The sequence below is a fragment of the Podarcis melisellensis genome, assembly GCF_964234715.1.
Source record: "Podarcis melisellensis genome assembly, chromosome: 12".
In the NCBI taxonomy this organism is placed as follows: domain Eukaryota; kingdom Metazoa; phylum Chordata; class Lepidosauria; order Squamata; family Lacertidae; genus Podarcis; species Podarcis melisellensis.
This window is the reverse complement of record NC_138544.1, coordinates 54,269,783-54,293,266: the sequence shown is the minus strand read 5'-3', so window position 1 is coordinate 54,293,266 and position 23,484 is coordinate 54,269,783. Positions and strand designations below refer to the sequence as shown.

General features: G+C 45.2%; 1 protein-coding gene and 1 long non-coding RNA gene across 2 annotated transcripts; one reads left to right on the top strand and one right to left on the bottom strand.

Annotated features, from left to right (window-relative positions):
* The first annotated feature begins 881 nt into the window (after positions 1 to 881).
* On the top strand, positions 882 to 8,545 carry LOC309353358 (HIG1 domain family member 1A, mitochondrial-like). Its single transcript, XM_081882772.1, has 4 exons — positions 882 to 966; positions 4,073 to 4,180; positions 6,774 to 6,908; positions 7,906 to 8,545. Exons 1-4 carry the CDS (start codon positions 897 to 899, stop codon positions 7,953 to 7,955), a joined length of 363 nt encoding a protein of 120 aa, XP_081738898.1. The 5' UTR covers positions 882 to 896; the 3' UTR covers positions 7,956 to 8,545.
* Positions 6,004 to 6,778, bottom strand: LOC309353386. Its single transcript, XR_014161771.1, has 2 exons — positions 6,527 to 6,778; positions 6,004 to 6,087 (listed from the first exon to the last, which is right to left on the bottom strand). It is a non-coding gene; the product is annotated as an uncharacterized lncRNA (long non-coding RNA).
* Positions 8,546 to 23,484: the final 14,939 nt, after the last annotated feature.

Below are 23,484 nucleotides of genomic sequence, written 5' to 3'. Positions count from 1 at the left end.
ATTTTGAACCCTGGCCATCAAGGTCTTGCACGGCACTTGCTCACGCTACACGTGAAGAGCAGGCCTCCTATTCTCACATAAGGCTTGCACCTTCTTAATAAATATTTCACTTCCAATAAAACAGCAGAGCTGGCCTTCCTTAAACCCAGCAGAGGAAGGGGGTAAGGTCCATACCCCAGCGGGCATGCCCTGCTGGCATCTCCAGGCAGGGCGAGGAAAGACTCGCTGCCTAAAACCGCCTGGAGAGATGCTGCCAGTCCGTGCAGGCAACACTGGGCTAGACAGACCAACGATTTCATTCAGAAAAAAAAGGCAGCTGTCTAGGTTCCTTCCCTATGATTGGCCAGGATAGAGTGATCGACATTTGAAAAGCGCAGCGGGGGAGGGAGGAAAACCCCGTCCGGCCCACCAATAGGGGGAAGCTCTCTAGCAGCGCAATGCTTTCTGGGAGTTGTAGTTTCCACAAGTGTCAATAAAGTATTTCATGTCATTTCATTTCTGGAGCCTCTGCAACGTTCAGGGTGGGAAGGGCAGGAGCAGCCTTTCTCAACCCGTGGATCCCCAGATGTTGTTGGACTACAACTCCCATCATTCCTAGCGAGCAAGGCCAGAGCTCGGGGATGATGGGAGTTGTAGTCGCACAACATCTGGGGACCCGCAGGTTGAGAAGCGCTGCGCGCAGTAGCTCCGGGGGCTCCGTCGTCCGAGCACCGGGACGGCTGCTGGGGTGAGACTCGGGTGCAAAGGGGGAAATTAAACCCCAAGGAGAAGTTAGTGGGGGTTTTGGGGGAGGAAATACCTTTTAAGCAGGTTTTAAAGAGAAGGGGCAGGTGCTTTTTAAACAGGGATTATCTGACTGGGGGAAACTCCGTGAATTGCATTCCTATTTTACGCGTATGCCCTACTTTGCTCAAGGCTGCGTGCATGTGGATCTGCACCTTAATCCTCCCAAAACGGCCCTGCAAGGTAGGCGAGGAGTTCCTGGCCATTGCACGGATTTGAACCCGTGTCCAGCCCTCCAGCCGCTTGTCAGCTGCGCTTGGTGGCGCAATGGAAGGGTTTCTCTTTGAGTCGCTGCTGTTGCAAGAAAGGCAGAGTCCAGCCTCTTTTCTCCTTATGCCACCCTCTGGCCCAAGAAAGTATTATTATTTTTAAACGGTCCTTTCGTTAGAACGGCTTGGCTCCGTTCCTCTTGGGAAATGTTTTATATTATGTGAAATGCGTAGGAAGGGAAGCCGTCTATAGCAGAACAGTGCAATGGCGCATTTATATCCTCAGGCAAACTGGTTTGAGGAAGGAGAGAGTTTGCTGAAAAAATAAAGTCCTAAAGCGTTCAATGGAGTTGTACTCCCAGCCACTTATCAATAAAGAAATAAGATTTATATTGCAAGGTGTATATTTAAACTGCCAGGGGATATTTATTTAGGATTTTACCCTTATACCAGTGGCGTAGCGTGGGTTGTCAGCACCCGGGGCAAGGCAAGTAATTTGCACCCCCTAACCCGTGGATTTGCGCCCCCTAACCCTAACCCCCAGATGTTGCGCCCGGTGCGGCCGGCCCCCCCCCTGCACCCCCCACGCTACGCCACTGCCCTATACTGCCACGGGGGCCGGATTAAATCGACCAGCAGGCCGGATTAGGCCCCCGAAACACATTTTGGATATGCCTGACCCAGGAGGTCACTAAGAGAAAAGTGAGGCAGTGGAGGTATAAATGTCTATCTGGCTTCGACCAGCCGGTGCCACTGAATCAAGTTCCCAAATTTTTGCTGAATTGATTAAACTAAATACACAATTCCAGCTGGGTTTTGAATAAATGTGCAATTAATTGCTACTGCCTTGAATTTTATTGGGTTATTATGTTCCTTAGCAGGTTGTGCCTGTTGTTCTGGATGTTGTTTTTAGGGGGAACTGGGCATCAGTTTGGAAACCCTTGCTCTTTGATGTTCCACATTCACCTTGACTCCTCTGCTGCCGTGACCTCACTTGTGTGTTCCCCCCCCCTCAAAAAAAAAATCCTCTGCTTCTTCTCATGCTGTTTCCCTGAGCACTGAGGTGACCGAGGGACCAGGAACAATCTGGTTTACCTTGCAGCCCAGCAATCTTTCGCAATATGGATCTTCTCAATTACGAGTCTTCTCAATTTTACGCCCCCTCAACTCGGCACCCTCTGCGGGGGAACCGCCCTAAATCTGGTGCTGCCTGCTTCGTTTATCCTTTTTAAAAAAAAAAAAAAAAAAGATATTTATTAAAATTTTCAATGTTAAAAATAAAAAATAAAAAAAAAAAAAAACACACACACAAATTTTCCATAAGTTATTTTCCTTTAACTTACTTCCCGGACCTCCTCATACCTCCCTTCTTTGTATTCCAATTCAAATTGTAAGTTCAGCAAATCCTTATCAATAAACTTTAACCTACTTCTAAACCTTTTTCCCCCCATATTCTCTTAATACATTACAGCTGGAAACCACTTAATTTCTATCCGACATCATTCTAACATTCATTAATTTTGCAATATTTCTGTAAATAGTCTTTGAATTTCTTCCAATCTTCTTCTGCTGTCTCTCTCCCCTGGTCTCGGATTCTGCCAGTCATTTCAGCCAATCCCATATAGTCCATCACCTTCATCTGCCATTCTTCCAGAGTGGGTAGATCCTGTGTCTTCCAATACTTTGCAATGAGTATTCTTGCTGCTGTTGTAGCATACATAAAAAAAGTTCTATCCTTCTTTGGCACCAATTGGCCGACCATGCCTAGGAGAAAGGCCTCTGGTTGCTTCGTTTATCCTAACCCAATAGCTAGTACTGTATTCAAACTAACTCTGCCCAGTTTCCGCTTATGAATTAAATACTGTGGGTGCCATATTGCCCCTCCCCATTCATACAAACATTTACGTTCCATTTTCAAGCACTCCATGGAACTACGCAAGCTTTCTCCATGTGAGAGGATAGGCTGAGATGAAGGGGCCTGGTATGCAATAAGGCATCCCTATAAAATAGTCACAGATTTGGTATCTTCTATGGTAACCCATAGACGCGGGTGGCGCTGTGGGTTAAACCACAGAGCCTAGGGCTTGCCGATCAGAAAGTTGGCGGTTCAAATCCCCGCAACGGGGTGAGCTCCTGTTGCTCGGTCCCTGTTCCTGCCCACCTAGCAGTTCAAAAGCACGTCAAAGTGCAAGTAGATAAATACGTACCGCTCCGGCGGGAAGGTAAATGGTGTTTCCTTGCGCTGCTCTGGTTCACCAGAAGCGGCTTAGTCATGCTGGCACATGACCTGGAAGCTGTACACCGGCTCCCTTGGCCAATAAAGTGAAATGAGCACCACAACCCCAGAGTCGGCCACAACTGGACCTAATGGTCAGGGGTCCCTTTACCTTTACCTTTTATGATAACCATGGTATTGCAAATCCCTGGAAGAATTAGGCAAGCAGATCTATGGATCAGATGTTGTATGATTAGATTGAAGGGCATATTTGGTTCTGCAAACAAATTTCTTCCTCCAAACTTTTCCCCACAGTCCAAGTAACTTCTCTGTAACAGGAATATAATTCACCTAGTGTATTGGGAGCGGTTAAAATAATGTTCCTTCTATAGTGGAGCTGAGGAACCTCAGGCCTGGTGGCCCCCAACACCTCTCCATTTGGCCCTTGGAACTCCCTAGGCAACACCCCCTCACTGCTCTCCTTTAATGCTTTTGTCTTGTTAGACTGTATCTTTGACCTGTGATATTATTTCCTGGGTTGCTGATATCAATATTTGTATTATTGTTCTGTCTGTCTAGGTTTGAAATACCATGTGAAGTGTTCATGCATTTGTGTAGTTTATTACAACAAAATCAGAAAGTAAACGTAGCTGGGATAGCTCAGTCAGCAGAGCGTGAGACTCTTAATCTGAAGGTCACGGGTTCGAGCCCCACATGGGGCAAAGGTTTTCTGCATTGCAGGGGGTTGGACTAGATGACGCTAGTGGTCCTTTCTATGATACCTTCTTCAGGGGAAAATCTGGAATTTTTTTCAGGTAGGTTAGGAATGAGTATCTTTCATCTTTTCTCGCTTCCTTCCTTGCAGTTAGCATGGCGTCCGGTTCAGAAAATCCTCTCCCTAGCTATGAGACAGACGACAGCCAAACCTCAAAGCTGATCAGAAAGTCCCGGGAATCTCCGTTTGTCCCAATTGGTAAGTTGCTCTGACACAGAAACATTTCGCCATTGCCCTCCTTTTGTGATCTATGGAAGAAACACAATTTCCCTCTTAGGCAATGGGTATAAACAAAGTCAGGAAATTCCCTTGAGATGTTGCTTCCTTGTTGTACCCAGCACAGTAGAACTGAATGAAGTACTTTATTGTCACTTGTACAACTTGTATACAGTGAGATTACATGAGCACACACACCCCACTCAGCTCTCTTAGTCTTAATTCCCCTCGTTTACCGACGCACACCCACCAAACCCGGAAGTCAGTTGCTCTGTTGTTATCTTTTCCTTCGGCAGCCTTACAGCCCACGGATAGAAGCTGTTCTTTACCCTGTTGGTGCGACAAATCATGCTTCTACAATCTTCTGCCCAAGGGCAGGAGATCAAGAAAGTGCCGGCCAGGGTGTGAATCATCCCTGAGAATTTTCCTCACTCTCCTGGGGCAATGTTCTTCCGCGGACTCATGGGACAGCACATAATATCTTGTGCTGTATTCACCACCCTCTGTAGGCACTTCCTATCAGTTGGTGTTCAACCAGCGTACCAGACCGTGATGCAGTATGAAAGGACACTTTCTATTGTGGACCAGTAGAAGGAGATCATCAGATGTTGATTGACATCATTCTTCCGCAATACTCTGACCAGACTTTTAGAAGACTTATGAAGGCAGCCCTGTTATAGGAAGTTTTTAATGTTTGATGCATTACTGTATTTTAATATTCCGTTGGAAGCCACCCAGAGTAGCTGGGGAAGCCCAGCCAGGTGGGCGGGTTATCCATTATCATCATCATCATCATCTAATGTACCACCATGTGGTGGAAATGTAAAAAGGAAAGAAAATTTTGGGAAATTGTTTCTAATGAGTTTAAAAAACAAGTTCAGCTTAACTTTTATCTAAAGCCCGCAAGCCTTTCTTTTAGGCATCCTTGATGCAGATACTCTGAAGGAACTGAGAAAGGTATTCATGTATGCAATTACTGCTGCGAGAATGTTAATAGCTAAATGGTGGAAAGGAGATAAATAGCAACTGAAATGGAGGGGCAGGAGAAATTATTTGAATATGTAGAAGTGGCAAAGATGACAGGAAAAATTAGGAAGCAGGCAAACCAAAAGTTCAACAAAGAATGGGATTTATTTAGCCTATATTTAAAAGAACATTGTTCTCATATGAAATCTTTGACATGCTTTGATTAACTTGCGGCAATGTAATAGAAGACATCTTAAGGCAGCTCTGTTCAGGGAAGTTTTTAACGTGTGATTTTACTGTATTTTTGGTTTTTATGGAAGCCGCCCAGAGTGGCTGGGGAGGCCCAGCCAGATGGGCGGGGTATAAATAATAAATTATTATTATTATTATTATTATTATTATTATTATTATACGCTTCAAAGGTTTATGGTAAGTCAAATGATAAACAAATATGCAGTCAACAAGTAAACAAAGGACCCATACTGAGGGTGATGGAAGTCTCAACATATGGAGGAACTTTATTTTACAGTCACACCTCATGTTATATCTGCTTCGTGTTACATTCTTTCAGGTTACGTCCTGCGGCGACCCGGAAGTACCGGAAAGGGTTACTTCTGGGTTTCGCCACTCGCGCATGTGCAGATGCGCAAAATGACATCACACGCATGTGCAGAAGTGGCAAATCGCAAGCTGTGCGTGCGCAGACGCGCCACTACTGGTTGCGTTCTTTTCATGTTGCAAATGGGCCTCTGGAACGGATCCCGTTCGCAACCAGAGGTGCCACTGTATATGTAACGTTTTCTTTGTAACTGATGTGATCTCTTTTTTTATTTTGTTCGTTTTGTGGTGAAGGGACCTAATATTTTTAAAAAAATAAAGATTAAATTGCAAAAAAGAGAGAAGAAACTAGCGTTTCGCTCCAACTCTACTGTAATGGTTCTAGGGGTTGCTCGTGCGTAAATCGACGCCACACCTGGCTGGGTTACCTGGGTGAACCCTTTCTGTTCGGACAGCCACTCACCCGTGGCTGTCTCAATCGCTGGCAGAATCCGTCAGTGGGCGTTTCTTGAACTTCTTCCAGCAAAGAAGCTCTTTAACACCTAGTCACTGCCTACTCTCCCTGCGCAGAAGCCTTCTGCGCAGGAAGGGTGTGGGCAGCGGAGGACCCGTGCTCTCCCCGCTGGTCTCCGGCGAGGAGTCATGGAGCCTCCTCTCCAATTCCCCCATCTGCCCCCCTTCTCCACTGGTGCTACGCTGAATTCCTTCCCCAGAAGATGGGCTGCCTCTCTCCCTCCCGGGACGCTCTCCGGAACCCCTCTGGAGCCCTCCCTCTCCCTCTGGCTCCGATGGCAGTTCCCTGACATCTACAATTGAAACAGAGGCATTTGAAAAGCACTTTGTGGCGCTGTGTGGCGCTTGAGGGTTTTCAGGTGTTCAGTGCAAGCAACTTCCATGAACCTTAGCAACATTTGGGATCCCAGGTGTGGCTAGCTCCCTGTCTCTCTCTTTCTCACACACACACTTTCATCAAGAGTTCTGTTGAGGGTGTTGCCATGGCTAGCAAACAAGGAGTTCATAAACCTTCTCACCGTCTGTTCCCCTTTTCTAGGCATTTCGGGTTTTGCAGCCGTGGTGGCCTACGGGCTGTACAAGCTGAAGCACAGAGGGGACACCAAAATGTCCGTCCACCTGATTCATATGCGTGTCGCAGCGCAGGGCTTCGTTGTGGGGGCCATGACCTGCGGTACGTACTGAAACGGGAGACTCCTGTCCCTTGATCTGATAAGCGGCAAATAGCCTTTCCCTGAAAACCTTTGTTTCAGCTTCCCAAGGTACCTGAGAAGGTGGATCGATCTGGGCTGCTTTTGTGCTGTGCAGACTGTTTCCTGTGATCCAAGCGGCAAGAGCCTTCTATCAGGTGGAGGATCAACGTTCAAAGTTGGAGTTAACTCTCCATTAGCAAAAACATAATATTCACAGACTTGGCTGTCAGGTCTAATGAGCACAGAAGCTCACTCTCGGTAGGTCTGGCCCCATGAATCAGCTGCTGAGACTGAACGTCTCTGCCTCTGAAAGTTCCCTCCCCTCCAGGGCTTTCCCCAAGCAATCGGAGACTATGCCTCTGTGCAGCCAAGCTCTCCTCCACCCTTTTCATGCCGCTTCTGGTTCTGGGAGTCAGAGGGGAGGGGAGCTTGTTGCAGGAGGAGGTGGAAACACCCATGACTCTTCACAAGCCTGATTTATCTCTGCCTCTTGGCCTTCCTCCTCTCCTGCTTCTGCCTCAGATTCTGGACTGCTCTCTACCACAAATTCCCCCTGCTCACTAAGCCCGTTCCCTCTTCAGCTTCCAACACCTCCTCCTCCAGTCCCAGTCTCCTCCCTCTGACCACTCATCACTGCCCCACCATCACTCCCCGAGCTCTGAGCCTTCTTCCCATGGTGGTTCCCAAGCTGCTTCCTCTGCACCCATTACACAGAAATAGAAACAGATAAACTGATCCCTGGCAAACTGTTCTGGACCTCCTCCACCCACCCTAATTTTACGTTACAAGATGTGTATCCCACATAGTAAGAATACGCAACAGATCACACTGTTAAATCGGACTTCCTTGGTCCCACTGTTTGGGATAGGTCTTCCAGCAAGGATGTAGTTTTGTTGCCGTCTCTTTCCCCAGTCAAAGAAAGATGGCTTTGAACTCAAACCCTCCTATCTAACACACATTTCTCTCTCTCTCTTCCAGGTGTCATTTATTCCATGTATCAAGAATACTGGGTGAAGCCCAAGCCCTAGGAAACGGTCAATTGAAGCCTGTCCAGAGTTCTTATGTACCCTAGAGAAAGACCTCACTCGGAAATGGCGCTGCAATAATAAGAACTTTGCACAATCTCATGCACAGTGTTAAACTCTACGCTGCCAGTGTGGCTGTGAATTAGGTTGTTGGTGGCAAAAGCGGTTCCTCTGTCTCTTGAGTGAGTGAGACCATCAACTGATAAATTTTCACAGCATGCAACCCTTTTTCACTAAGCCTACCCAACACGTAAGGCACTCTGTGGCTTAGAAGTCCAGCGTTTCCTCTTCAGAGGTTGCCCCTCTGGCTTGTGAACTATCAAAGCAACAAAGTGAGGGATACTCCTGTGTTGGTGCCTTGCCTGTTCAAGAGATAGGTGGTCAGCCTCTCTTAGCTCTGAATTAGAAACAATTCGGGTGGAAGATTAACTCTTATGACGTGAGCCTTAAATACCAGATTGTAAATAGTTTAATCTTTATTTAGTTTTAAATGTTTGATGCTTTGCTATGTTTTTGTATATGCTTTAAGCTCCCCAGAGTGGCTGGGGAAACCCAGCCAGATGGGTGTGGTATAAATAATAAAATTATGATGAAACAAATTTTTTTTTCCAGTAGCACCTTAAAGACCAACTAAGTTAGTTCTTGGTATGAGCTTTCGTGTGCATGCACACTTCTTCAGATACACTGAAACAGAAGTTTCCAGACCCTTCTATATAGTGAGAAGGTGGGGAGGGGTATTACTCAGAAGGGTGGTGGGAATGGGTAATACCCCTCCCCACCTTCTCACTATATAGGTAAAGGACCCCTGGACGGTTAAGTCCCATCAAAGGCGACTATGGGATTGCGGCGCTCATCTTGCTTTCAGGCCAAGGGAGCTGGCATTTGTCCACAGACAGCTTTCTGGGTCCTGTGCCCAGCATGACTAAACCGCTTCTGGTGCAACAGAACACCGTGATGGAAGTCAGAGTGCATGGAAACGCCGTTTACCTTTCAACTGCAGTGGTACCTATTTATCTGCTTGCACTGATGTGCTTTTGAACTGCTAGGTTGGCAGAAGCTGGGACAGAGCAACGGGAGCTCACTCTGTTGCTGGGATTCGAACCACCGACCTTCCGATCGGCAAGCCCAAGAGGCTCAGTGGTTTAGACCACAGCGCCACCCACGTTCACAGAATGCTGAACCCTTAGCAGTGCAGCAAGGTCCTCCATACATTCGGATTCCCCCTGGTAGCGAACCAAAATTTGTCATTGCCACCAATTCTGAGCCTCCACTGAGTGGGGCAGTTCTTGACTGTGACACCATACCGAACTCTATCTGAAAGGAAGCCCCTGGCTTCCTGTCCAGCTCAAAGCCTGGAGAGGAATTTTCTGGAGATGGTCTCACCACTTCCTGAACCTCATCATGAGGTTGGGAGATCACTTGCCTCCCTCCAGGAGGAAAATGGATCTGTTAGTGGCCAGGGGGTGCTGGTTATATCCTGTTCTACACTTGTAATCACCAGCCAAAAATTCAACCCAATAATGAGCAGCAATTAAATCAGCCTTCTTCAAATCTCTGGTTGGGCAACACCTATTATCTTCCAGCTTTTCAGGCCTGCTGCCTCTTTTCCTAAGCAAGGAATCAGTCTAGTTTGAATTGTTGTCTGTCAGCAGGCGATGATGTGAAGCACTGTTGAAACAACAATAAGTTAAAAAGGTTTAGAAGTCCTTGGAATGGAATTGAATTAAAAACCAAAAAGACAAAATGTTTCAAAAAGGCAGGAGGCCTCCAGCTGCTGATTTTGCAGCAACCTGCCCATATTTGTCAATAAATGTTCCTATCCTGTTGTTCGCAACTAATAGACATAACCTTACGGCTGTGACCAAACTGGAATTTCAAATCTGTAAAATTCTTTCGTTCCTTGGCTTTATCATGGTGTTCTGAGTGATATTGATCGACACAGTATAAATCTAACCCAATGATTCTGCTTTTATTAAACATATAACCAACATCGTCTTTTTATTATGTTTTGATGGTAGCAAACATCTCTTGATTCAACTGCAAGTATTATACATATATATGATTGGTTTTATATACAAACGCTGTGAGAAAGTCTCAGACCACTCCTTTTTTGGTTTTTGACCTGCATTTTCACATTCTTTTTTTCCTATTGTTGTTGTTGTTTAGTTGTTTAGTTGTGTCCGACTCTTGGTGACCCCATGGACCAGAGCACGCCAGGCACTCCTATCTTCCACTGCCTCCCACAGTTTGGTCAAACTCATGCTGGTAGCTTCGAGAACACTGTCCAGCCATCTCGTCCTCTGTTGTCCCCTTCTCCTTGTGCCCTCCATCTTTCCCAACATCAGGGTCTTTTCCAGGGAGTCTTCTCATGAGGTGGCCAAAGTATTGGAGCCTCAGCTTCAGGATCTGTCCTTCCAGTGAGCACTCAGGGCTGATTTCCTTCAGAATGGAGAGGTTTGATCTTCTTGCAGTCCATGGGACTCTCAAGAGTCTCCTCCAGCACCATAATCCAAAAGCATCCGTTCTTCGGCGATCAGCCTATTAATTCTGTCTGCCAGTTCTCTGTCCCCAAATTAGCGTTATGGAGCTGAGAACCCTGTGCTTGCATCGTTACATGTATTTCTGACCCCAAATCCAGCTGCATTTTCAGTTCCCTTTTGCCTCTTCCTCTCCCAGTCAAAATCCACCCTGGCGTACTGGGCCTGCCTTTTGCCAATTTCCGTCTGTTGGGTACCAAGCACATGGGTGGTATTACTATGTAGTAAATAGCTACAATCTTTTTAAAAAGGATTAGATGAGCTAGCGAAAGTGGTCGTGTGTCTCAAGTCTAAAGGCCCTGGTTCAAAACTCGCCTTGGCCACGAATCCACAAGATTATAATCAAATAATTCAGAGTCTGAGAAGGGATTCGGAGAAACGGATAATTATGAGGAAGCTCTTCTGTTTGCGTTGGTCAGAAGGTGCTTTCCGCTAGAGGGCAGCAACTGTGTTGTTTTAAAACCTCAACCACCAGCACAGTGAGGGGCGATTCAGATGATGTTTCCAGAGTGGTGTAGTGGTTAAGAGCAATGTTAATATTTAAATCTTAGAATAGCTTTGGAAGTGGATATAGGCTGTAGGGTTAGAAGTAGAAGATGGTGTATTTTAAAAATAATATTACTTGTAAGCGATAAAATGTGAAGTTATTTTAAATGCGATTTAAAAAAAAGATGGTTAGTTTGACATAATGTTATTCTAACTTTTTCACCCTTATGTCAAACTTAAACAAAATGTTATAAGGGGAAAAATTGGAGACATAATAGTTGAAAGGTATAACACAGAATAAGATTTGAAAAAGGGTAAGGCACTGCTGAATATGATTGTGTAAAAAGGGAACACAGAAAAGGGAGATGTGAGGAAGTCAGGAAGGAAGGATATGAAAATAATAAGTAAGAAACTGGATTTATATGTCTTTTTTAGGTCTTTTTTTCTTCTATTTTTATGTTTTGTATTGCATCTTTCTGTTTTTATTTGATTGTGATAATGTTTTTTCTTTTCTTTCTTTTTTTGGTTTTGATTGTGAAGTTTGTTCTATTGTTCAAAATTGCAATAAACATCTTTAAAAAAATAAAATAAAATAAAGATGGTTAGAAATTATGATATATGTAAACTGCTAACGACGAAGTAAAATGAAAATCAGATAGGTGGGACTTGGGGAAGCCCACTTAGCAATGTTTACAAAAATAAGGATATGACAAGAATTTGTTTGTTTTGCTGTTTGTGTTCTTTATTTGTGTTATAAAATGAAGAAAAAATTTTGAAGGAAAAAATAATAAATAAGAAAAACATGAATTGAAATCATTCTGCTGGGCCTCTTTGAGCCACGCTTTTGCTTGTAATGTGTAGCCCGTCCTGATGAGACCTAGCTCCTTGGTCAACGAAGCAGGTGACGTCTGCTGCAAACCAATTGGCCCTTGCCATTCAGGCCGTGGCTCAAGGCAGGGCAGGATGCCAACACCGAACTCAGCGAAGCCAAGAGGCGCTGAATTGCCAGAGAAAATGCCAACAGACCCCTTTGTCTAGCTCAACTGTTTCCTGCAAGCACCTCAGGAGATTTGGACGTTTGTCAAGCGCTGTGTGCGACAGAAAGAGAGAGCGTGGCGAGGAATCGTATGCTGGAAGTTGTTTTAGAGCAACTCGAGAAATGCACCGTATTTTCCAGTGTATAAGACAAGGTGTTTTTTTACGGGAAAATTATGTATAACAATTTCCCCCCAAATTTTAAAAATTCATTTTATAACACAAATGAACAACACAAACAGAAAAACAAACAATACAAACAAATTATTGTCTTACCCTTATTTTTTCTAAACATTGTTAAGTGGGCTTCCCCAAGTCCCACCTATCTGATTTTCATTTTACTTCATCTTTAGCAGTTTACATATATAATAGTTCCAACCATCTTTTTTTAAATCACATTTAAAATACAGTGGTACCTCGGGTTACATACGCTTCAGGTTACATACGCTTCAGGTTACAGACTCCGCTAACCCAGAAATAGTGCTTTAGGTTAAGAACTTTGCTTCAGGATGAGAACAGAAATCATGCTCTGGCGGCATGGCAGCAGCGGGAGGTCCCATTAGCTAAAGTGGTGCTTCAGGTTAAGAACGAACCTCCAGAACGAATTAAGTACTTAACCCGAGGTACCACTGAAACTTCACATTTTATCGCTTACAAATAATAATATTTTAAAATACACTATCTTCTACTTCTAACCCTACAGCCTATATCCACAGCCTAATTAAACATACTTTTACACCTTATACAATTTTTTAGACTTCCATCAATCACATCTGAAAATTTTCCAATCTAATCACTTAACATACATTTCTTACTTTCGCTATTACATTTAAATCTCATAACTAATATCTCTCATCTTTCTCTATTTTGCAATGTTTCATATATTCCTCCTTACAAAACTTCTTGTAGTCCTACTAGCGCAATTTGTCGATTACAGTTGCTCTTCAAATAGTTCGTATATTTCTTCCAATCTTCTGTGAATCTCTGGTCCCGCAGGTTTTGAATCCTTCCTGTCATTTTATGTAATTCTGCATAGTCCATTAATTTTCTCTGCCATTCTTCTTTCGTCGGAATTTCTTCTTGCTTCCATTTCTGGGATAACAATACTTGTTTCGTTCTTTCTTCCTGGGGCGAAAGGCAGGATGGCCACCAGGTGGTGGTGCCAGAGAGTCGAGGAGAGACACAGCTAACTCATTCTGGTTTTGCCTCTCTACTCTTCCCTGTTGAGTCTGACAGAGGCAACACTGAAGTATTGAGGGGAAAACTAATCAAGATGTTTTATAGATGGTACTTAAAAGGTAAAGGGTAAAGGGGACCCCTGACGATTAGGTCCAGTTGTGACCAACTCTGGGGTTGTGGCGCTCATCTCGCTTTATTGGCCGAGGGAGCCGGCGTACAGCTTCCGGGTCATGCGGCCAGCGTGACTAAGCCGCTTCTGGCGAACCAGAGCACCGCACAGAAATACCATTTACCTTCCCGCCGGAGTGGTACCTATTTATCTACTTGCACTTTGACGTGCTTTCGAGCTGCTAGGTTGGCAGGAGCGGGGACTGAGCAATGGGAGCTCACCCCATCGCGGGGATTCAAACTGCTGACCTTCTGATCGGCAAGCCCTAGGCTCTGTGGTTTAACCCACAGCGCCACCCGCGTCCCTTTTAGGTGGTACTTAACACCTACCAAAATAGCTAAAATGCGTAAGACAAAAACAAATCTGTGCTGGAGGTGTGGTAAAACGGAGGGGGCGCTTATACATGTTTGGTGGACCTGTGAAAAAGTCAAAAGCTTCCGGAACACAGTATATGACGAGCTTAAAAAATGTTTAAGTATAACTCTATGAAAAATACAAAAGCTTTTCTACTAGGGATAACGGACACAGGCATAGCAAGAGAAGATCAGAAAATATTCCTCTTTGCCACAGGAGCGGCAAGGATTCTAATCATAGGCGCCGACTCCATGGGGCCTGAGGGGGCCCGAGCCCCCTCAAAAATTCGTTTGGGGGGCTCCGCCCCCCCCCCAATAATTTAAGAAAATTATTAGTTATATTATGCTTTGTAAAATCACAAAATTATGTTGGTATTTTTTATTTTCCTTGTTTGACGATAGTTAACTTTTAAAATACATTCAGTAATGAGTTAAAACAAAGCCACTCCCGATCTAGAGAGGGGGTGGGGTTGCGGGCTCTCGACCCATCAACAATCTCGCAGGGCTGGCGTCAGCCCCGCGAGAAGCGGGGATTCCCCCTAGCTCATTAATATTCACCGCCCACGGCGGCAGTCAATCGGCTGCCGCAAAGGGCAGGCCCTCACAGGTTCACTTAAGGTCGGGGCAGCCCGGGGCTCGCCCCTTTCGTTCCCCCAGCAGCAGCGGTTTGGAGGTCTTGGGGCCCCCCAATATTTTTTATAAGTCGGTATGGGCCCCCCCAATATTTTTTATAAGTCGGCGCCCCTGATCCTAATTGCTAAAAACTGGAAAAAAGAAACTGTGCCAACGAAAAAGGAATGGCAAGACAAACTGTGGGAGTATATTAAACTGGCTAGATTAACAGAGGCAATTAGAGATCACACTAGACAAGAGTTTCAAAAAGCATGGGGGGAATGCAGAGAATACTTCACAAAACAGTGCTCTAAAATACATACCTGGACTTTACATTATAATTAGAAAAATCTTAATCATTATTCATAAAGTAAACAGCTTATAAGAGGTAAATAAGGAGGCCAGGTACAGGATAAAGGAAGTATTTTATATGGTTTGTTTGTATTGTTGTATGTTATGCTCACTGTATGTTATGTTCACGTTCAATGAGGGTGGATTTGTGTATGGAGGGGTTGTGTTTTGTTGTAAATAAACTTCCAATTTTTTAAAAAAAGAACGACAGAGGCAGCACTGACACCGAGGAAGATGGCAAGCAGCGGCCCCATCTGGACTGGGTGCAAATAGGAAGCAAGCAGGCAAACGGTGGATTCAAGATCGCAAGGAAAGAGATTCCGGTTAATCATTAGGAAATACTTTCTGGCAGTAAGAGTTATTAGACAGTAGAATGGAAGGCGGTGGACTCTCCTTCCATGAAGGTTTCTAAGCAGCGGTTGGGTGGCCATCTGCCATGGATGCTTTAGATGTGATTGCTTCATTGCAGGGGGCTGGACCTTGGGGGTCCCTTCCAACTCTACAATTCTATGGGTCTAAAGGACGGTTAAGTCCAGTCAAAGGCGACTCTGGGGTTGTGACGCTCATCTCACTTTCAGGCCGAGGGAGCTGGCATTTGCCCACAGACAGCTCCCCATGTCATGTGGCCAGCATGACTAAACCATTTCTGGCGCAACGGGACACCGTGACGGAAACCAGAGCGCACAGAAACGCCGTTTACCTTCCCGCCGAAACAGTACCTATTTATCTACTTGCACTGGCCTGCTTTCGAACATGGGTAAAGGTAAAGGGAACCCTGGCCATTAGGTCCAGTCATGGCCGACTCTGGGGTTGCGGCACTCATCTCACTTCATTGGCTGAGGGAGCCGGCGTACAGTTTCCGAGTCATGTGGCCAGCATGACTAAGCCGCTTCTGCAGAACCAGAGCAGCGCAAGGAAACACCGTTTACCTTCCCACCAGAGTGGTACCTATTTATCTACTTGCATTGGCGTGCTTCGGAACTGCTAGGTTGGCAGGAGCTGGGATTTGAACCTCCGACCTTCTGATCAGCAAGCCCAAGAGGCTCAGTGATTTAGACCACAGCACCACCCACGTCCCATGTGTACAGCTACAAACACCTGTGGTTTTTAGCAGCAAGATTCTGGCAGCACTTTCTGCCCCCCTCCACCCAGTGCTGCTACGATAGCAGCTCCTTTTGGGGAGAGCCAACTGGAAGAGTGCAGCGACTTCTGCTGGAGCTCTAAATTAAGCCACGGCCAGGCCAAGAGGCGGATCATATTTCTCTGCTCTCTGCCTTTTGCCGTGACAGCCTTTTTTTTACCTCCCAGGGGACACCTTCGCCCAGCTTCGTTTAGCACTGCCTGGATCCCACATCCCTCCCCCAGGGGGTTTGGAAGGGCAACAACCCCTCTGACTTTCTGCTGATGGGAACAAATGACCCTCTGTGTGACATCGCAAGAAAGTTTCTCGTGTTGGCGAGACCTCAAAGTGCGGCCCATCAAAGAGATGACATACCTCTCTCTGCGAGTTATCAGAGGCTGTGATTTGGGTGTTCAGTTTGGGTATGTTAAAAGCACAACAGAAGACTTTCCCTCTATCCATCCTATCTATGTGCCAGATGCTTTGATGTGGGCAGATCTCAGACTGTCCATCGTTTCGTAGGTGTGTTGGTCCTGGGGGGGATTACTGTGTGGCGTGGTCTGAGTCCGGTCCTGGGTCAAGGATCTGGAGGCTGACCGTCAGGGGCGAAGCGGGGTCCAAGGCAAGGAGCCGGGTGTGGCCAGGAACTCAGGGAGAGCAGGTCAGGGTGCTGGCAGGAATAGGTTTCCAACGATGTTGCTCCCGCAACCTGGGCCTGGGCTGACTGGCCTTTATCTCCTCTGAGGCTTAGGGCGGTCCCGGCCCACAGGTGACTCGCCTCTCCTGGCCTTAAGGCGAGCACTCCTCCTGAGAGCACTTAGTTCCCTCTGCCTCTCTGCCCTGAGCCTCTGCAGCTCAGGAGAGGCTGGAGGGTTACTGGACCCAGAGGCAACCTCACCTTCCCCTGACAGGGCTGAGAGAGGCACACCTGCAGGCAATGGGTCCTCCATCACCTCCAGAGCCAGAGCGGATTCAGCTGGTGTCTGCTCCTGAGGATCCGGCACAGGTGAGGGCCCTTCAGGTTCAAGCCCCAGCCCCGGCTCAGCTGGTTCTGGAGGCAGGGACTCCTGTGCAGGCTGGGATTCCTCTGATTCAGCCTCTGAATCCGATTCCCAGGCCATCACAGTAGGTGAAAGCAAGGGCCATCCCTGTGTAACTTTGAACACCCCAAATTTTGTGCAAACCATCAGCCAAGTGGGGAAAATTCCTGCCGTGCCCCTGTCCCAACGACAGACGACACACGGCGGCGTAGCAAGGTCAAGCGCAAAGCCCTAAAAGCACAAAGAGGTGGGTGGGTGTTCTAAATGCAAGCTCCAAAAGAGGAAGCTCTGGGTCACGTGCATAGGTTCCTTGATCCGTTTAGCCTGCATCCCATTGGCCTGATTAAACCCTGCATCAAGGGACCTACCAACTGGGTGTTGTGGCTGAGCAATCTTACCCACCCACAACACAGGATTAGGTTGCCAGGTCTCACTGCAACACGTGCCCTCTTTAAGGGAGGACCCGATAAATCAAGATAACAAACTTTTTATAAAACAATGGAAATGATTTAGTTAATATTTACAGATAAATTGTAAACAGATAAGAAAATTGGCAGGATTGTTGTAATAACCTGCTGTATTATAAGAGCATATACAGTGGTACCTCCGGTTACAAATGCTTAAGGTTGCAGACGCTTCAGGTTACAGACTCCGCTAACCCAGAAATAGTACCTCGGGTTAAGAACTTTGCTTCAGGATGAGAACAGAAATCGTGCTCCGGCGGCGCAGCAGCAGGAGGAGGCCCCATTAGCTAAAGTGGTGCTTCACGTTAAGAACAGTTTCAGGTTAAGAACAGACCTCCGGAACGAATTAAGTACTTAACCCAAGGTACCACTGTATTCAAAGTGGATGGATAAATAAGCAAATTAAGTTGATTTGGATATGCAAGAGGCATTAAAAATAAATTTAAGGAACAGTGGGAAGAGGGGGAAGGAAGTCAAGTTTTGAAATGTTAAGAAGATTGTAAAATTGATGAAATGTATAAATTTGAAAAGTAAATTATTATTTTTTAAAAACCAAGACAAGTATCTGGTGCAGGGTGTCCGAAACACAAGTGTGATATGTTAGATGTGTGAAAACTGAACCCGGCAACCACATTGCCATCATGGAATGTGGCGCAGCATTGGGCGAGGGCTGCAGAGAGCAGGCAAAGTCCCTGAACACTGAGCATTGCTGGAAACGTGCACAGGCTGTTTGCCTCTGAGCAGCACCCTCTTAAGCCTTTGAAACCGGACCCCAGCGCAGCCTGTGCCTTTTCGAAGGAAAGAATGCCGTCCTTGCAAACAAGGGATTGAGAGAGCAGCTGTGGTTGCAATCCTGTGCCCAGCGGGTGATCTGCCTGGACACCTATTTATACCTCCTTATTTTAACAAGAATGGCACAGGGCAAATGCAAGCAAAGGGTGGGAATATGTGGAGGAGCAGATTCCAAAGCCGCCTTTACCCTTCCTCTTTCAGGCACCGCCGCTGTCCTGTGGCAGGAAAACTCAGCGCAGAAAGAGCTTTCTAAGCCTTGCTTACTGGGCTCTGGGAAGGTCTCTTGAGATCTCAGGTGCCCGCCCCCTGACTGTTTTCCCCTGGCTCGCCATTTACACTGGGGAACAATATTTCTTTTTCATTTTCTGTTGCATGAGATTTTTCAACTGTTCTTATATGTTCCTTCAATGCTGATTTCAAATCTGAAATCAATTTTTGTGTACATGCTATAGTTATCTTTCAATTTCCAACTTTTGCCGGGAACTTTTTTTTTTCATTTTCTGTTGCATGAGATTTTTCAACTGTTCTTATATGTTCTTTCAATACTGATTTCAAATCTGAAATCGATTTTCGTGTACATGCTATAGTTATCTTTCAATTTCTGACTTTTGCCGATATGTCATATTTACACTGGGGATAAGTGGACACTGGGGACGCGGGTGGCGCTGTGGTCTAAACCACTGAGCCTAGGGCTTGCCGATCAGAAGGTCGCGGTTCGAATCCCCGCGACAGGGTGAGCTCCCGTTGCTTGGTCCCAGCTCCTCCCCACGTAGCAGTTCGAAAGCACGTCAAAGTGAAGTAGATAAATAGGTACCGCTCCGGCGGGAAGGTGAATGGCGTTTCTGTGTGCTGCTCTGGTTCACCAGAAGCAGCTTAGTCATGCTGGCCACATGACCCAAAGCTGTCTGCGGACAAACGCCGGCTCCCTCGGCCAATAAAGCGAGATGAGCATGCAACCCCAGAGTCATCCACGACTGGACCTAATGGTCAGGGGTACCTTTACCTTTTAAGTGGACACTGACAAGTTGATGTACCCTAACCACATGGTAATTATTGTTTTGCAAACTTAATTTTTCTTAATTTTTATAGTTTTGTAACCTAAATATTTGTATTTTTCAGATCGGAACATGAAAAACATGAATTGCAAAAAAAACCTAGAGCTTACAGAACAAAACCAACTTCAGATGTGAAATCAGCACGTCGAAATTAGGTTAGAACACCTGCAGGTGCCAGTGCAACAAAAATTTTGTTTCCCAGTGTTATCTATTTATTTTCCTGCCACCCACACAAATCTGCAATCACGTAAGCAAATCATGAATGAGTTACAGGTCCACTGCAATTAAATCAATAAATCAACTCCTGTGCCCTAGTGATGTCGCAGAACTTTCCCCCTCCTGTCCATTGTCAATGTCAAGAAAAACCACAAAATTCTAGGCCTGAGTTTTAACATAGGAAGGATAGGGGAGAGGACAGGATCTAAGGTGAATTTCCTGTTGTTCTTTGCTCCAAACAAGCAGTGAACTCCAGAAGTTCAGCAGGACCGTGATCCCCACTTTTGCAGCCACAATAAGGGTCCTTTCTTTCGAGACAAAAGGTCTGATTTGCCATTGATTTCAAAGGCAGTTTCTTGGCTGCTTCGCTCCCACTCTGGCTGTTCCTTGCATTTGTATCATCTTCCAGATGTCCCCGTCTTCACAATGCACCCAATTGTGCCTTTTGGCTGCTGAAGAACCAGCTCAGTTGGGTTACAACAACACTGTTCATCCTGTTTTCCTCCAGCTCCCCAAGGCCCTGCTTAAATTCACCTGCTATTCCACAAGCGGCCTTGCTATGTAACGTACCTGCGAAGGCAATTTTGTCCCAAACATTTAGCAGGAGGGGGAAATGTGCTGACCTGCTCCAGACCCACAAAGACCCCACCTGTGGCATCATTGCCAAAATAGGTTGTGGATGGGCCGAAAGCTAAAAGGCAGGTTGAAACCAGAGTCGAGACGGGAGGTTCACCTGAGCTCAGTTAGTCACCAAACAGATATCTGGTCCATTAGCTTTGAAAGCAAAGCAAGACTTGGGAGGCAACAGAGTCAAGAGGAGAAGAAGGAAGAGGGATTGGGTCAAACCAGGAGGCAAGACTGATTTGGAGATTTCAAGGTATGTTTGAGAGCACTTTGAGCAGACCCACCAAGCCATGTATTGTGTCTCGCCAGACATTTATGGAAACAAGTTCTGCTGGGTGAAACCAAAGGGCCATCTAGTCTAGCAATACCTAAACCAGGAGAGGCTGAATAGGAGTCCATTCTGAAACCGGAGTTATGAACAGATATGTAGGGATATAGTCACGTCTTTGTTTGTTTGCTTGTGTTTACGTTTTGAAAGTCCTGCCAAATGCAAACCCCTGGTGAGTTTCTAAAAGCTTTTCGGAAGCTTCCCACTATTGCCAGTATTAGTGTACGAAGCCTGTGATTTCTCCTCTTAGACCTCTTGTGCATTTCCACTGCCTACATGGAGAGTTCAATCCCTTTGCATTTGGCTTCTGAAAAATTAACATTATCTGACAAAACTAGAAAGCCGTTCCACGGTTCACAAAATTCCCCTTTATTTTGTGGTTTCTTCTCTGCAATGGTGATAAGTTATTCTTCTCAGTAGCTACCTCCGTTTCCACACTTTGATGGGATCCCTTTGTTGAGTTTCAGTGTGTGAACTTTCATCTAATAGTTCTTTATTCTGGTTCCCCATTTTGACCACGATGCTTCCCACTATTGCTCGTATTATTTGACATACCATTTTTTAACAGTATCTCCCCTCCCCCTCCCCCATTTTCATGTGTCCCAGGGTTTGTGTTTGAAATTTGAGTTCCATTTTCTTGACTAATGTGTCTGGGGTAAGGACTGGGGAGAAATTTGATCCAGTTTGCATTTAAAGGCAAGCTCAACAATTCACACTTTCCAAAAAAAACCCCAGTGTGCGAACTGAAAAACAGCCATTCTTCAAAATTCGCGCCTCTCTGAATTTTGCAATGCCATTCTCCAGCCAAGTAATGTGTACAAACATCCATATACTGGGATAAAGTGTGCATGGAAATGCATCTATTGGTGAAAGTGACATAAAATGTATTATTTTAGGGGGATGTTTTCGCAAACATGTTCATCATAGGCAAAATTGCATACACACATATAAATACAGAGAGAAATTCACTGTTGAATTTTCGTGAGAGCTCTTTTTTTTTAATGCAAATTGATGTGGAAATGTGGAGAAATGAACTTAAGCTTGGAACATTAAGAAACTGAGGGAAATTTAAAATGATATATTCATCCATCCCTATTTCTGGGGAGACATCAGCCAGAATCTCAACTTGATATCTACGAATGGTAGATCTTATACATTTAACTAATAAATCCCAAAGGGTAGTTCAGCTGTTTCTTCTGCTTGGATCCTGCTGCCTGAGACAGTCGCCTCATCTTGCCTCATGGCTGGGCCCTGAATATCACAGTAAAGAATCAATATCTAAATCAATATCATTGCAAACAATACAGGCAGGTTACACGTGGGTTACGTTCCAAGGCACCGCATACCTCGGACTCACTTATAAATTTCAAACAAAAATAATTAATACAGTGGTACCTTAGTTTACAAAGTTAATCAGTTCCGGAAGTCCGTTCTTAAACCAAAGCATTCTTACACCAAGGCGTGCTTTCCCATAGCAGCGGAGGGCTCGATTTACAAATGGAACACACTCAACAGGAAGTGAAATGTTATGTACTGAAGTTCTCACCCTGGGCCAGCAGGGGGATACTGTAGATAGTTTTCACTCAGGTCCACATATGCAAATAAGGAATTGAAAGTGATGTTCAGTGATTGGATAGTTACAGAAAGTTGTTACTGTTGCTTTGTAGTGGAGCTCTATATAAGCAGGCTGGCTGAACCCTTCAGTTCAGTTCTGTTCTGCCTTGTGAATAAACAAGAGCTGTTTGAAGAATCGCTGTGTCGTCTGATATGTTCACCCACACAACTTAACACGAAACATGTTCTGTTTCCAAGGCCAAGTTCACAAACCAAAACACTGACTTCTGGGTTTGCAGTGTTCTTAATCCAAGTTGTTCATAAACTAAGCCGTTCTTAAACCAAGGTACCACTGTATAACATTTTCCAATTAATAGTCAATTATCATTGGACTTCCCTTCCACAGTTTCCTCAAATTTTCAAATATTGCTGCATATTATAGTTAATCCCACCACAATTTTCTCAGATGCGACTTTACTGCTGTTCTCATTCAAAGCCCACGCGTTTTAACATGTTTACAATAGTGTTTTTAAAAAACCAGTCTACAAACATTTCCCACTCCTTCTTAAAGTCAGCCTCATCCTGCTCTCTAATTTTACCTGTTAAACTTGCCAATTCAGCCTTTTCCATCAATTTCAGCTGCCGATCCTCTTTAGTAGGTACCACCACATCTCGCCATTTTTGCGCATTTTAATATTCTTGCTGTGGTCGTGGCGTATAAAAATGAATTCATCTGCAGAGCAAAGCATATGCAACAACTTTTCAATCCATCAACATGTTAAGGTATCCATCAAGATAATTCGCAGCTTGCATTTCACTAAATACCAACCGCAGAGTATTTCTCACGTTCAAAAATGTTCCAATAGGATAATCCCTAGCTGTAGATTTTAAACGAAGAGGCTCATTCTGAGCCTTGGTGAAGACTTGATGTTTTTATCCCCCCAAAAGTTTTTGATTTGAGTTTCCACTGAAAGGAGGCTGCATTTTAATGTTTTACTATTGTATTTTAATCTTATTTTTTAAGTTGTATTTCGATCAATTGTTTTATATCGGGTGTTAGCCGCCCTGAGCCCGGTCTTGGCTGGTGAGGGCGGAGTATAAATAAAAATTGTTGTTGATGATGATGATGCTTCATTTGTTGTAGTTACTGTATTTTCCCATGTATAAGACGCCCCCATGTATAAGACCTCCCCTACTTTTGGGGACCCCAAATTTAGAAAATGGGCATGTGCACTATCCGTGTATAAGACGCCTCCAGATTTTTAACCTTATTTTAAAGCAAAAAACCCAAAACAAAACCTAGTGTTATACATAGAAAAGTACGGTATAATATGCCACTTTATGAGAAAAGCAGGCTATAATTTTTCTAAGCCACCCCCAACCTGGTAAAGGTAAAGGGACCCCTGACCATTAGGTCCAGTCGCCGACGACTCTGGGGTTGCGGCGCTCATCTCGCTTTATTGTCCGAGGGAGCCGGCGTACAGCTTCCGGGTCATGTGGCCAGCATGACTAAGCCGCTTCTGGCGAACCAAAGCAGAGCACGGAAACGCCGTTTACCTTCCCGCTGTAGTGGTCCCTATTGATCTACTTGCACTTTGACATGCTTTCGAACTGCTA